The sequence below is a fragment of the Grus americana genome, chromosome 3 (genome assembly GCF_028858705.1).
Source record: "Grus americana isolate bGruAme1 chromosome 3, bGruAme1.mat, whole genome shotgun sequence".
NCBI lineage: Eukaryota > Metazoa > Chordata > Aves > Gruiformes > Gruidae > Grus > Grus americana.
The window spans coordinates 86,264,238-86,277,995 of NC_072854.1; the positions used below are offsets into that span (position 1 = coordinate 86,264,238).

The 13,758-nt window shown below is 35.2% G+C and overlaps 1 protein-coding gene across 9 annotated transcripts in view; it reads right to left on the bottom strand.

The window, feature by feature from the left end:
- The window catches only part of CEP170 (centrosomal protein 170), a 99,156-nt gene that overhangs the window by 17,955 nt on the left and 67,443 nt on the right, over nucleotides 1–13,758 (bottom strand). For 7 of the 9 annotated variants that reach the window (XM_054821073.1, XM_054821072.1, XM_054821070.1 and 4 more), the window contains 3 exons: nucleotides 11,633–11,759; nucleotides 7,974–9,803; nucleotides 1,723–1,957 (listed from right to left, as the gene is read on the bottom strand). In XM_054821073.1, coding sequence (XP_054677048.1) covers nucleotides 1,723–1,957; nucleotides 7,974–9,803; nucleotides 11,633–11,759 — 2,192 coding nt within the window. Of the gene's footprint in view, nucleotides 1–1,722; nucleotides 1,958–3,568; nucleotides 3,620–7,973; nucleotides 9,804–11,632; nucleotides 11,760–13,758 lie in introns of all 9 variants that reach the window. The other 2 variants (XM_054821069.1, XM_054821071.1) reach the window with 2 other exon arrangements.

Consider the following 13,758-nt stretch of genomic DNA (forward strand, 5'->3'; position numbering starts at 1 on the left):
AGAAAAAAAAAAAAAAGGTAGACAATGATAGAGGGGAGACTATGGAATTATCTTATAAAGGACAGAAGCTAAACTTCACACAATATTGCCAGGAGAGCAATATTGTGAATTAGTACTAAAGAGATACGGACGCACAGAAAAGATCAACTAGTGACCTAGAGCAGGGGGGATTAGCAGATGCTAACCAAAGAAACTGGTGTTGGAAGCAGTGACAATAGATGACAGTAGCCTGGCATTTCTCAACTGCTGAGCACTAGTTTTCTTAACCTTAAATATGCTCATTTAATGCAGTTTGTGTGAAATTTCTATACACAGTCACAAATTTGGCAATACTGATTTGAGCCTCTCACCACTTCCACTAGAAATAAAGAAGCTGAAAAAGGTAGGGTAAGTACATAGCCTTCAAAACAAATTTTAAACCAATATCTAAATAAAGGAAACTGTAAGAAGCCCAAGGGAAGGAAAATCCCACAAACCTAACCATCAAATAAGTTTAGACTAAATTGTCAATTACTTCCACTGTGAATGTCTCCCAGATGAGCAAAATGTGCCAAAAAGTTTCACTGAAGTAGAGGTTCAGCAGCACTTTTTATAAGGAGGAAGGGCTATGCTATGGCTACCCTCAGGTTTTTTCCCCATATACACACATTCCTCCCTATATCCATCACTAACTGTAGATTCTTGGAAAGAGAGAGATGTTTTAGGAAGATGCCTTTGAAGATGTTTATTTCATGATTTATCAAGATGCCATCAGACTCCCTTAAGAATTTGCCCTTTGCAAAGACCACACTAGAAATACAAAAATATTACCAAGAGGAGGAAACAAAAAAGAATAAATTAATCACACTAAGCAAAACCTAATGCTTCACATCTGCAAGACCACAGTGTTAAGATTTTTAAAAGGAAAATACTCTTCTTGTTTAGGCTTCCAAATTAAGTCCTGTGAGAAGGTTCAGAACCTGAACACTGGCATCTACGTTTTAAATAACATTTATATACTTACATAGCTTTATTTATTTAGTGCAAGCTATTTTAAGTTTTCACTGCCTGGGTATTGCATGATATGGGAATAATTGGTTACCAGAATGTAGAACTGAGCACCTTTTCTTTGGTTCACCTGAAGCAGAGTGCTGTTAGCAATCATGGAGGAATTGCTATACTAATCTCAGGGACTCGCAACAAAATAAATTACTTTTTGATGAATACATATGATTTAAATCAGAAATATCTAATATGAAATAATGTCTAGATAAACCAAAAATTAAAATGAGAACATGGTCTCTCACATTGCAAAAATCATTTTTCTCTCTCTCTCACCTATGCATTGATCTGAAATTTCACCTCAGTATGAATGTAAAGGTAGTACAAAATCAGATATACTTCAGCCTCAGGAACTACGCCATTAGCAACTAAGAGTTCTACGCAAAGTATTTCTGCAAGTCCCACTAATGCAACCAGAATTTCGTATTCTGGGATCCGGCTATCACAAGAAGCCAGAAATGACTATCATTTTCCATTAGAAAGAGATGTGCTGGTAACATAGGCGTTCTGTCTGTCAGTCTCTCCTAAGAAGAATTTTGAATTACCCAGTCAGTTAGTGAATGAAGATGGTAAGTAGAGTGATACAGAAAATCTATCAGCTCTCTTTCTTCTATACATGTACCTATACAACTGGTTGGGTACAAATCTTGTTTATTTTAGAGATGTTCCTTTAAAACCAACCTTGCTATTTCTTCTCGGTGAGCAGTCCAGTCACGAATGTAGTCTTCCTGCTCCTTTATTCTGTGCTTGAATGTATTGCTACTTTGAGCTGCTGTCCCAGTGCTCTGCAGTCGCGTGGTTTTCAGGGCTGGAGAGGTACGTAGACGGGTATGTTTAGGGGAATTACGGTTTGATCCAAATTCATCTTCTGAGGTGGAAGCATAATCTGTAGGAAAGCGCCTCCATCTTGCACTTACTAAATTAGTTTAATTATTAAAAAAGAATTATTATTGCATCTTAAATAAGAAAAAACAATATTACTTCAGCAACATCACAAAAATACGCAATTATTCATTATCAATCCCCAGATACCTCACAAAAGGTTTATTTACTACATCTTAAAAAGAAAGCTACAAAATTTGTGTTAAATAATAAATATTGATTAATAAAAACATAAAATGGATGCTCTTTGTATAATGATGAGTGAAATAAGATGTAAAAGCCAGTAATTGTATATGAGCTCAGGCAAACTGTATTACAAAACAAGGGCCCAATTCATTAACATTTAAGTATATAGTCAGATTGCACTTTTTCTGCAGATTTTTTCCCAAGTTTCATTTAAGGCTCACGTGATACACAAAAAAATGAAGAGACATGAAGGAAGGATGGAGCTGGCACTAAGCCAGGAATGCATGCTTACATAAGGAAAGCATAAAAATCCTAGATGATGCATTATGTATTTAGTACTGAAAAAATATGTGAAAATTAATACTGTGTTATAAAAATCAGCAGCACATCTACAAAACCAGCAGCCTCAGAGCAAAAAAGCATATATTCTCACATGTAGCACATAAAGCATATACAGCTATGTTGCTGAAGACAGCCTGAAGTATAAGAGAACTGAAACTACATAGGAGGCTTTTGTCCCACTATGAATTACTAAAGTCTAGAAAATGCATTTCAGATATGCTGTCCTGAAACATTCCCAGCAGGAAAAGATACCACCAAGTGCAAAGGAATGCTCATCATGACAACGTGCTAAATTCTTGCAGGGGATTTAGTCCCCCAAACTCACTGACATTCATGAGGCTCTAAAACTACTGTAAAAATTTAAAAAGTGTGTGATCACCTCTTAGTAATTTAAAAATAACATTCAAATAACATATATTGGTTTTAGTATAAGAAAAATGCAAGTAATAATTATTTCTCCTGAAATGCTTAAAAAAAATTACAAAGCATACATCAATATGAATTTAAGTAACAAATAATAAAAGTAATTTTTAGTTGCGAAAAGATTTGTGTCATGCTCTCAAAGATTACAGTATATAGAATATGACATTGGTGTATAAGCTTACATCCCTTCCCTCATATAAGTAATGCATTTTTAATTGCTGAAAACAAAAATATGCTTGCGTATTTGTTTTCAGGTTTAAATGTGGGCTTCAAATCATGTCCCGTTCTACCAATTTTTTTTAATATTCTAACTTCATTGAAGAAAGTGAAAATGTCTCTCCAGTCACTTACTGTTCTCTTTTTAGAGGTTTCAAACTTGTTTTGATCTTAGGGAAGTAGAACATAAGCAGAAAAAGCACATTTCCCCACCAACAGCATGCAAGCAATGAGTGACTGAAGTCCAGAGAGCTTTATGAGTTGGGCCCACATTTTATCATCAATTTTTGTTTAAATTCTTTGTCCCAGTTCAAATTATATGCATCAAAATAAATACAAAATTTATCTTAAAATCTCTCAAGTGAGCTAGTCCAGCAACTCAGCACTGTACAATGAGCATATGTAGTCATATATTTAAAAACTAAAAATTGAATGAGAAGTGAAATATCAGAAACAGATTTGATTTCTAGTACTCTACCACTGTAAGTTTCAACATCAGGATCTGGGTCTGGGAGAAGCTTGGATTTCTCTGTGTACAAAATAGTGTTTTATCATGTTAATTCGTATTAAAACATTCAGATTAGAAGCACTTGCTTAAATAAAATATATTGATGAATTAGTCTTAGGTCCTCTTTTCTACCCACACTAGGAAAAGATTCTTGAATTACACATTCAATCAAAAATAATGAATTTTGTAAAAGCTTAAACATTTCAGAGATGCTAACTGAAATGACATCAGTAACAATTGTCTACATAATACCATAAAACCCCTCTATACTTTTTAAGACCAGTACATTTTAAGGCCTTAAAATGTTGTATATTATTATTAATATGGGGAAAAAATTATTGTGGTCTTAACTGTAAAAATCTCAAAGTCGTATGAGCAATATCCAAGCATGTTTCCCATTAAGCTAGCTATACATTTGGCACATATATGCTTTTACTTATGTTTATAAATTATGCAGCCCCAAAATGTCATTGAAGTTTATGTAGATTTCTGAGAGCTATCATATAATTAGTTATCTCAGACACTAAAGACTGTGAATATCAGCACCAATAACTAGAAAATCCTCCAAAAACCTGGCTAAAATAATCAGCAGACAAACCTCATTTGGTGACTGCTCTGTACAAGGTGTTGACAACACCTCAAACTGGCAAGTTTAATGACTTAGACACCATCATTTCACTTTTAAGATCTGAGGACAGACTTAAATTAAGCATATCCCTTACAAAATACTCTCATTGATTCATTGCCTTCTCAAGGTTCATCCATTTCAAAGATCCTGAAATTTAGTGCTCAGTAGTGCAAAAATGCTAAAGTGCAGTTAATAAGGGTTGTTTTCTCGCCATGCTCAAGCTTTATTTTTTTTTTTTTCCCCAGAGATACCTCACAGCTTTGATCAACCTATCTGCTAGTTATTTGCAATGACAGCTAGGTCAAGCAAGCCAGCCGAGCTGCCAAACACAACTAGTTGCTCAAGTTCTCTCTGTTCTGATTCAATACTTAATTTTAAAGTTGCAGCTTAGCTCTTTAGGACTAGGTCTGATCCTGTTGTTCATTTTCCAAATACGTAGCTCCTTCTGTAACATCATCTTCAATCTTCCTCTGCAATTGTGAAAAAAGGTCTTTGGTCTTCTCTGTTTTTACTGATCACACTCTACTGTTTGATGATTCCGTGCCTTGATTAAATCTTTCATTGTTCGTGCTATGAAATTACTAATTCTGCTTCACATGCCTTCACAGTGTTGTCAGTTATCAAGACTCCTACCACAGAAACACCCTGGTAATTACTTTTATGCTGGTAATTCTCATCCAAGATGTTCCATTTAGCTGCTTGCTCTTTCATTTAAAAGCAAGCAATATTTAACGGTATCAAGGCTTAAAAAAAGATTCTTGAAATTATGGACTTGCTGGCAGCTCTGACAATTTGAATGCTATTATGCTGCAATTCATCCACATGAAGTACAAGACAACAAAAAATTCCAGTGACTACAGCTTTTTTTGCACTCTTTTCACAGGCATGTATGACTGACCATTCAAAAAGATTTGGGAAATGTGGAAATTTCTCTTTGGCAGAATGGAGTTAAGAAGCAAGATTCTGTTGCCAATGTTTAGTGATCTACAAAGCAGTAACATGAACTGAACTCTGATGAGAAGACCCATGGAACATTTTTAACAGTTTGATAGCAAACAATCTTCTGGTAAAAAACCAAAAAACCAAAACACCCAAACCCTATATTGGTAACGTTCAGTCATTTTCCAGTCTTCCTAGGTCCAGGGAGACAAGAAAATACATCACTGTTAGGCCTTGATTAAATGTGCCCGAAGTAAACCACATTCAAACAACTGAGGTGCTTTGGTCAGGCACTTCATTAGTAATTTCCAAAAGTGCTGAAATTAAGTGAATTGTTGACTTTTCTAGAAATAAAATTAAATTTAGGAATTATGTGCTTTGGACCTAAAAGCTTCTGCTACATTACATTTTTATGTATTGCATACAAGTAACACATTCTATTCAAAGATGTTTTAAATACCTTTATCTAAAGAATATTATTAATAACTTCATGTGTTGGGTAGTCATTAACATCATTTTATAAGATGCTAATGGGAAAATGGGGATGTACTGAGTAGTGGCCTATATATAATAAGAGATTATATATATATTACACTCCCATATGTACTAGAAGATTATACCACTTTTAAAGCAATTCAGATTTTCCTAAAGTATATTCTAAATAGTCCAGTAAAAAAATTATACAGTAAGTTTACCGATACAGACAAAATCTGGAACTCCAAATCCTAAAAAGTAGTAATAATATTCTTTACCTACATAGTAACAAGACTTCATTGATTATTAAGCCATTTTTTTTTTTTTAAACTGACTGCTTTATTAATTGCTTTTAGATTTTTGCCTTTACATTGATACAGGCTTCTCCCTGATTTTGATATATAAACTGATAAAGCTTTTTATGATAGAAGCTATTACTACTGTAGATTTTTCTAACAATAGCCTTTTTAAAACACCTAGCTTATATTGAGGTAGCTCATGAGAAGATGACATCTTTTCTCTCTTGAAAACAGAGCATTTTATACAAGCTACAGTAAACTTGGACTGTGTAATGCAGGTAAATGAAATGAACATTAAACAAAGATGATTGTGATAGACTAGTAGACTGGGAAGAGAAAGATATACCCACTCCCCCGAAACGAAGCAGCAAATCACTTCAATGCAGTAACCTGGGAGAAGTTCAGGAGCATGCAATAATTCACATGGACACAAAACTCAAAATCCATATATAGTTTTGTGAAAAACGCTAGAAGCAGCAAAGTGACAAGTAACATCCAGTGTTTACCTTTTCAAAACTCAGCAATATCATGATGTGAACTAGTGTTAATCATTAAAGTAAACATATAGCTGCAGTCTTAACTGACGCTCTTCCCTGACCTAATGTTGCCACCTTTCAGGCTGTACACATCAATTTAAAACTTTGATTAAAAATGAAAACATGCTACTTTTCCAATGATATCTTACAGGGAAAGACTGAGTTTTTCTCTGAAGTTTCACAGGTGGTTTTTCTGTATCTTTGTAGACACCCATCATAATATTAAACAGATTCAACTTTACAGTTCAGCAAACACCTCATTTGTATCTCTACAGAAATTTCTATTCAGCTAATAAATGACACAGCCAAAAGATACCTGCCCGGGGAATAAGCACTGTTAAGAATCCTAAGAAGGGACATTTTTGATATATAAGCAACAAAAAGGCAGTAGGACTGTGGGAAATTTAAGTATCACAGGTGTTCCTATCAACTCTGAATAGGAAGCAGTAAAAGCGAATATATAATCTCAGTAGCAACACACGACACTGGAAGCTATTAGATTTATTTTTTCTTAGATTACGGACTGGCTTCAAATAATGTCAAGCTGGCAGTATGACAATTCAAAAAGTAAGAGGACACAATTCTCGATATTCATTCCACATGAAAGTTGACTTATTTAGAATTACCAATTTTAATTTCGATCTATTTAATAATGCTGTTGGAAAAAAAGCTAGCAGCCTTTCACACTGCTTGCACTTAAAGTGTTATGTTAACTTCTAACAGCATAGTAGGTTAAAATTAATCAATTGTATGGATTTTTCCTTCCATACATAAGATAATATTATAGTAAAGGAACTACCACATAAAAGATCAACATGATTTGGAAATCATAATGAAATCATAAATCATCATGATTTGGAACAGAGAACAGAAACTACTCCAAGGCAAGGCAAACATTTTAATATAAATAACTATGATAGTTAGGTAGTGTTTATGTTTATTTTTTGCATTTGTTGCTTATTATTATTCTTATCAAGCAAATCTCATTTTTGTACTTCTGGAAGCTAATCCTAAAATATAAATATAATTATCCTTCAGATGCTCACAGTACACCTCAGGGAACACTTCCTGTTCAGCATAGTTACAAGCCTACCTACAAACAAATATTGTATCTTCTATGTAGGAAAAAGTGCTACTGACTTTCTGAACTTCTACTAGTATGACTTGAGAAAAAGAGATCTCTGCTCTGGTTTTGTACTACTGCAAATCAGTGCTGCTGCATCTGAATGCATCAATGCAGTTCTTTGTTACTGGTTTCCAGTTAAAAAAAAAAAAAAATCCAAACAGTTAAGGGATTACAATTTCTTGTCTTTGTGATTTTAAGTGAGACACATCCACAAGCTCTGACAAGGAAGCCGCTTCCTCCAAAGAGAAAGACTGTATCAACTAAAAGTCGACAAATTTTTCATTAAAAATGTTCCCTAAAAAAAAAATTAAAAAGTGAAAAACATGAAAAACATCTAGTATTGTATAAAACTAGTTCAAATAATTTCACATACCTGAGGGAGAATTATGAGCTGAAGCCAAAGATTTGGATTTTGAATCTGAAAGTCGAGAAATGCTATTGGCTCTAGTTCTAGCAGAAACTTTACTACTATCTCCTGCTGATGTTAACCTTGCACCACTTCTTATAATAGCTTCTGGGGTACGAGATGAGGCAGTACTTCTAGTTATTGTTGCTTCAGAATCACTACGTGCCGATAAAGAGCCAAGTCGAGTTCTGCGAGGTTGAGCAAGTAAGTCTATTCTGGAAATACTTCTCCTCCCTGATGGAGGTTTTGACGTAGAACTTGTAGTGGACACTTCAGAAGCCACTGAAGCCTTATCAGCATCAGCAAGCTCGCTATCTGAGGCTTCACCAAGCCGCGCTCTGCGCAAGAGAGAAGTTCTTGTAGGACGAGGTCTAGGAAGAGTGGTAGATTTACTAGATTGCCCAAGTGCAACAGGAGAGGTTTTTGATTTAGCTGACTTTCCTTCCATTTTGGAATGCAAAAGTTCATCTGCTGAAGCAAAAGGAACTCTTCCATGTGATTTGCCAGAGTAGGTTTCCTGGTCAGATGATAAGATGTCAGAAATGGCAGAATGAGGAACACTAGATGTTTGGTCATCATCTGTCAAATCTACTGATGGTTGTCTCATTCTTCCACTGGATTGCACAGTTTTCCGAGCATCAGCTCTAGACCCACCATCTGAAGATCGACTTTTAGTTTTCTTTTCCATCTTTTCTCTGACACTTGTTGCAGAAGATTTTAAAACATCCTTTGAAGGGGAACCAGAGGAACATCTGTCTTTATATAAGGTTGTAAAGCTCTTCCGCTTCTGTGTGGATTTTCGCTCACTGTCACCAGTAACAAGACTAATTGTGCTGGCTGTATCTACATCTGATTCTGGTGATATGGAATTATCTCTGTTATAGCTAGGAGTCTCAGGACCTTCATCAGTTTTATTTTCTTCACGCAATTTAGCTTCAAGGAAAGCCATTACAGCTTCTGTGTCTTTTAAAATGAGTGTTGTATCTAGACTGGAATCAGTGTCCATTGAATCACTTCTGTCACGTAACCTGTTTGCAGATACTAAAGGGGCAGCAGATCCACTTTGCTTATTAATGTGAGGAATAAGTTCTATAGGTATATTTGTGCTAGGCTTATCTATAGTAAAGCTACCTTGCCTCACTAATGGTTTTGAAGTTTCCTTTTTTTCTCCTCCAGATACTTTAGGACTTTGCCCTTTTATTGTTTCCTCATTTTTTCTTCTTTTCCCCTCACTCTGTGCCAACTTCATTTCTGCTTTGTCTGTAACACGTCCAAGAGCTTTGTCTTGATTATCCAAAGTTTTGGGTGACATAGCAATTTCCTCCCTACCTTTCTCAACCTGGTTTGCAGCAGATTTTGTAGAGGATAATTTTGTGGGTGTCCAGTGTCCTTGCTCCTTTCTTTCTTGTTGTTGAATTTTTGCTAGAGCTTGTTTCACCACAGAAGTTTCCCTGCCAGTTTCAACTTTCTCTTTACTGGAAGAGCTGGGGAAAGAAAAAACTTTGTCTCCAGTAGCTTTGGGCGAAAGACCATTCATTGTTCTGCTTGACTTAGCTATACTTCTGCTGTCAGCATCTGAGGCACGAGCTGGAGTTTCTTTCTCCTGAAGTTCAGTGTCTTGCTTCTCACCTATTTCTGATCTCTGATGAGATGCAGTTTTTGCTTTTGCACTTTCATTCACTTTCTCCTCTTTGGGAAGCTGTGGAAGTGTCCTCCTCTTTCGCTCACCTTGGCTAGTCATAGAAGCAGCTGAACCAGTGCTTCTAACGGAAATACCAGACTCACTGATGTCTGTGTCTACAAAAGAGAAAAAAAAAAATAGCTGAGAAGTCATTCAACAGTAAGATAAATAGAAACAATAAATTCTTAAGACTGCATAAGACTAATAAACCAAGACAGAACTGAAAAAAGTCATTAGTCCATCCCTCTGTTCTATGGCAGGATCAATTATACTTAAATATATGTTTAAAAACATTTAACAAGTTCTTAAAAATCTCAGCTGATGGAAGTTTGACTACCCCTATAAGACATTTGGGTAGATAATTCTAAAAATAATTTTCTTATTCTTTACTATGAGCTGGACTTTGTCCAATTTAGCCCACTACTGCTTGTCCTATTCTCATTAGGCATCATTTCCTCTTTACAGGAAAGAGTGGAAACACTCCTCTTATTACAGAGTGGAAACTATGTCTGTGAATTACATTAACTACCTCCAAACTATAAGCAAGCTGTACGTAACTAGCTATAATATTTCATTTCACTATTGCAATACATTTTGTAATAAAACCCAAACAAAATCATACACTAACATAATTTAGAACAGGTTATCTCCTGATTAAAGAGATTACATATATCAAAAAAATATTTCTGTATTACAAGAAGTAGAATGTTAAGAGTGTCATACAAAAGAACAGTCCATTCTACACAACCCGAAGTGCTGATACAGAGCATGTGTCTATCAATGTCTAAAAGGCTGCAATAGAATTACTGCAAATTTCTAGTTTACCACAGAGATGTGACCAGGACAGAAAAAGCCATCTTCCAAAAGTGTACTTCCTAAAACTAGCATACCACAGGAAAAGGGTAGGAGTCATTTCAGAAGCAGGGTAAGAATGCAAAGACAGAACAACCACCTTTCCTCCTGCTCTGCTACAAACAGGCACAATTTCTTCCCAAACATGGATAATTTTGGTTGTGATTAAACAATCATGTGTTCGTGTGGCATCCTGGACTAATTACTACCTTGCTGACACTGTGACTGTATACTGGGAAAGGGAACACTTCATGAACATTTGTATCATTCTTGCAGAGGGACTATGGTATTTTTTCCTGCTTCGTTATAATTTCAGTATATATGTTGCATAGTATCGGCTAGGATTGCTCTCATATAAAAACCAAAGTTTTCATAGATACAAGAATTTGTGCTACATAAGATATGCTCTCCCTGATAGCAAAATCTTTTAGCCAGCAGTGTACACTGGGACTGTATATATGAACATAAAGTTTTTGTGCTCTCTCAGTAGGTTAAAGTAGGTATACAACAAATCACTGTTGTATCAGCATGCCATTACAACAGGGAGCAGAAAGCAAGTCTTAACATTCCTAAACACATTCAGCACCAGATTTCAAAGCTACTGAATAGAGTAAGATCCCCCTCCTTCCTCCCTACTTGCCTGTTTCACAGCTCAAGGTTTTCTATGTTTCCAAGGTAAGGAAGTATGCTATGCTTCAGCTGAATAATGACTGAGTAATGAAGTCTCAAGTTGGACTGTTTAACAATCCATTAAAGGCCAATTTGGGGCCAGTACTGAGAAAGATGTAACGAAAGAAATATACTATACAGACCAACCCAAACTGCATTCAAGTGAAAGCTTCTTTAATATTAAACAGTTTTTATATTTTTTGTTTTAGTAATATTCAGCTTAATATTGGAACTCTTCTGCCATGCCAAACAACACTTCTGTTGAGCTCATTTTTATGCTGTTTCTTCTCAACGACATGAAAGAATTTCAGGTGAAGATGAGGTACTAAGAGTAAGAAAGCTGCTTGTGTAGGTACATGATCACTCTTTTCTCGCTTTCATAGGTTTCTTCAACAGAAATTATGACAAGAACAGTTTTTAATACCATTTTCTAATGGAGCAGGCACAGATGACTCCAATCTGGTATCGTCTTGGTCATGACGTGTGTGATTAGCAGCCAAACTGGCCCACTGCGATACCCAACGTTTACTTCCAGGGGCAGTACAACCTTCCTAAGGAAGACGAAAAGCAGAAGAAAAATTACAATTGTTTGAAAAAAGCATGTCCTCTTTGTAGGTTTTTGCTGAATAGATATGCCAGACACTATTTTCCTGGAGGAAGTTGAAAAAGGAGTATCCTCAATAAATTTTAGAGTTACCAGCTCTAGAATGGCAAATAAACAAAATCTATATAGTTGCAGAATCAGTACAGAGTAAAGAGCATTTCCTAGTTCAGTGAACTTTTAAACATCAGAATCTACATAAAATATATTAGAACATGTGCTAGTTTTAATACCAGGTGATTTCAGTCCTCAGAAGAGCAGGAAAAAAACATGGGGGGGTTGTGTGTATGTGTGTTCAAAATTTAAAAATGTGCTTCAGGAAGACAAGAAAGCGACATTTTACCAGTTTAGAAGACCCTCTTATCCAGATGAAATATTGTATTTACTTCATTACAGAAAGACTACCTTAAGGACTGAAAGAGTAAGACAACATGATGGAAAGGAAAGGAAGATCAGATAATTTGTTCGGACTAAACAAAAAAAGAAGCAAAGATTAGTTTTAAATCATCCTACTGGGTAACAGTGAAGTCAATGTAATCAGTATCTGATCATTTTTTGCAGCTGACCTAGAAAGGAAATTAATTTACTTTCTTGATGGTAAGCTTTTTGAAACTTTGAAAATTTTTAAAATGTAAAAAGAGTAAATATAAAATTCAAGTCTCTTCTTACGTTGTGTTGTTATAGTATCTTAAGTATTATTATTTCAAAACCTGATTTCTAAATATAATGCAATCTTACTGCTTTATCCAATATATTAACAGTCTCTCTTCCTCACATCTCAAAAAAAAAAAAAAAGACAGCAGGCAACTGCTGATGCATATATATGTGCACATGTGTGCACACACACTATCAAAGGCTTTAAAGAAGTTTACATAATCTAATTTTTGGACTCAAAAGACAAAGCACTGCAAATGTCAGAAGTCATTGACTAGTTCCAAAGAACTATAGTTCCAAAGGAGATACATAACCATAGGCAAGTCAAACAAGAAATCACAATTCAAGATCAACGATAGACATGGGAAGGATGTGGAGATATCAGTAGCTTGCTTAATAAGGAAATTTGTAGAAGCGATTTCAAAGGTTGCTATAGAAAACTCCTAACCAATTCCAGAGATACAGATATAATATGTATCAGAAATCTGAATTCCACTTCACAACAGAGAAATATATTAAGACATTGCAGATTAACTGTAGTAAAGCCACATGATAAATTACTGTTCTCTGAAAGTAATTACACTGCCCCCAAACCATTTTCTACATAGTAGTGGACGTAAATGTGTTTTGCCAACTCTCTGTATATACAAACAATAAAGCTACAAAAAGCAGTATGATAGTAGTTTAAGCACATCTGAAAGGTGAAAGGTTTATAAAACACATATTTAAAAAGTCACATTCAGTTATCCTAATGTTTCTCCTATAATCCATATCAATCTGCATCTTACAGGATCTCAAGTAAACAATCATCCAAATCTTTCCTGAATACCAAAAGGAATTTCCTAGTCTTTCAGAAAAGCTGGGTTTACATAAGAGATACCAGCCTTTTAACTTTGTGTTAAATCTGCTTTCTCTTATGCTTATCCCATATACAAACTAAACTGCAGTAATAGATCTTCAGAAAATGTATCAATGGAGTTCTGTGGACTTATTATTCACCCTGAAGATTTAGGGCTTCGGGTTCTACATCTGAAAAGAACCCACAGTACATGTGACACCTGAAGCATCTCCAATACTTGTCATTTCAGAGCAGAGTAGGTTTTTTTTTAAAAAATAAATTTCAATAAGCTGAATTAAAAAAAAAAAAAAAAAGAAAAGAGAAGATTGCTCAGGCACATATTCCAGTCATCTCACGTTGTTAAGAATAATATTATGCCATCCTTCATAAACTGAAGTGCCGTCTTGAAAGCAGTTCTTCTAGGCCCTCCCCACTCTGCTTCAGAACCATATTCCTC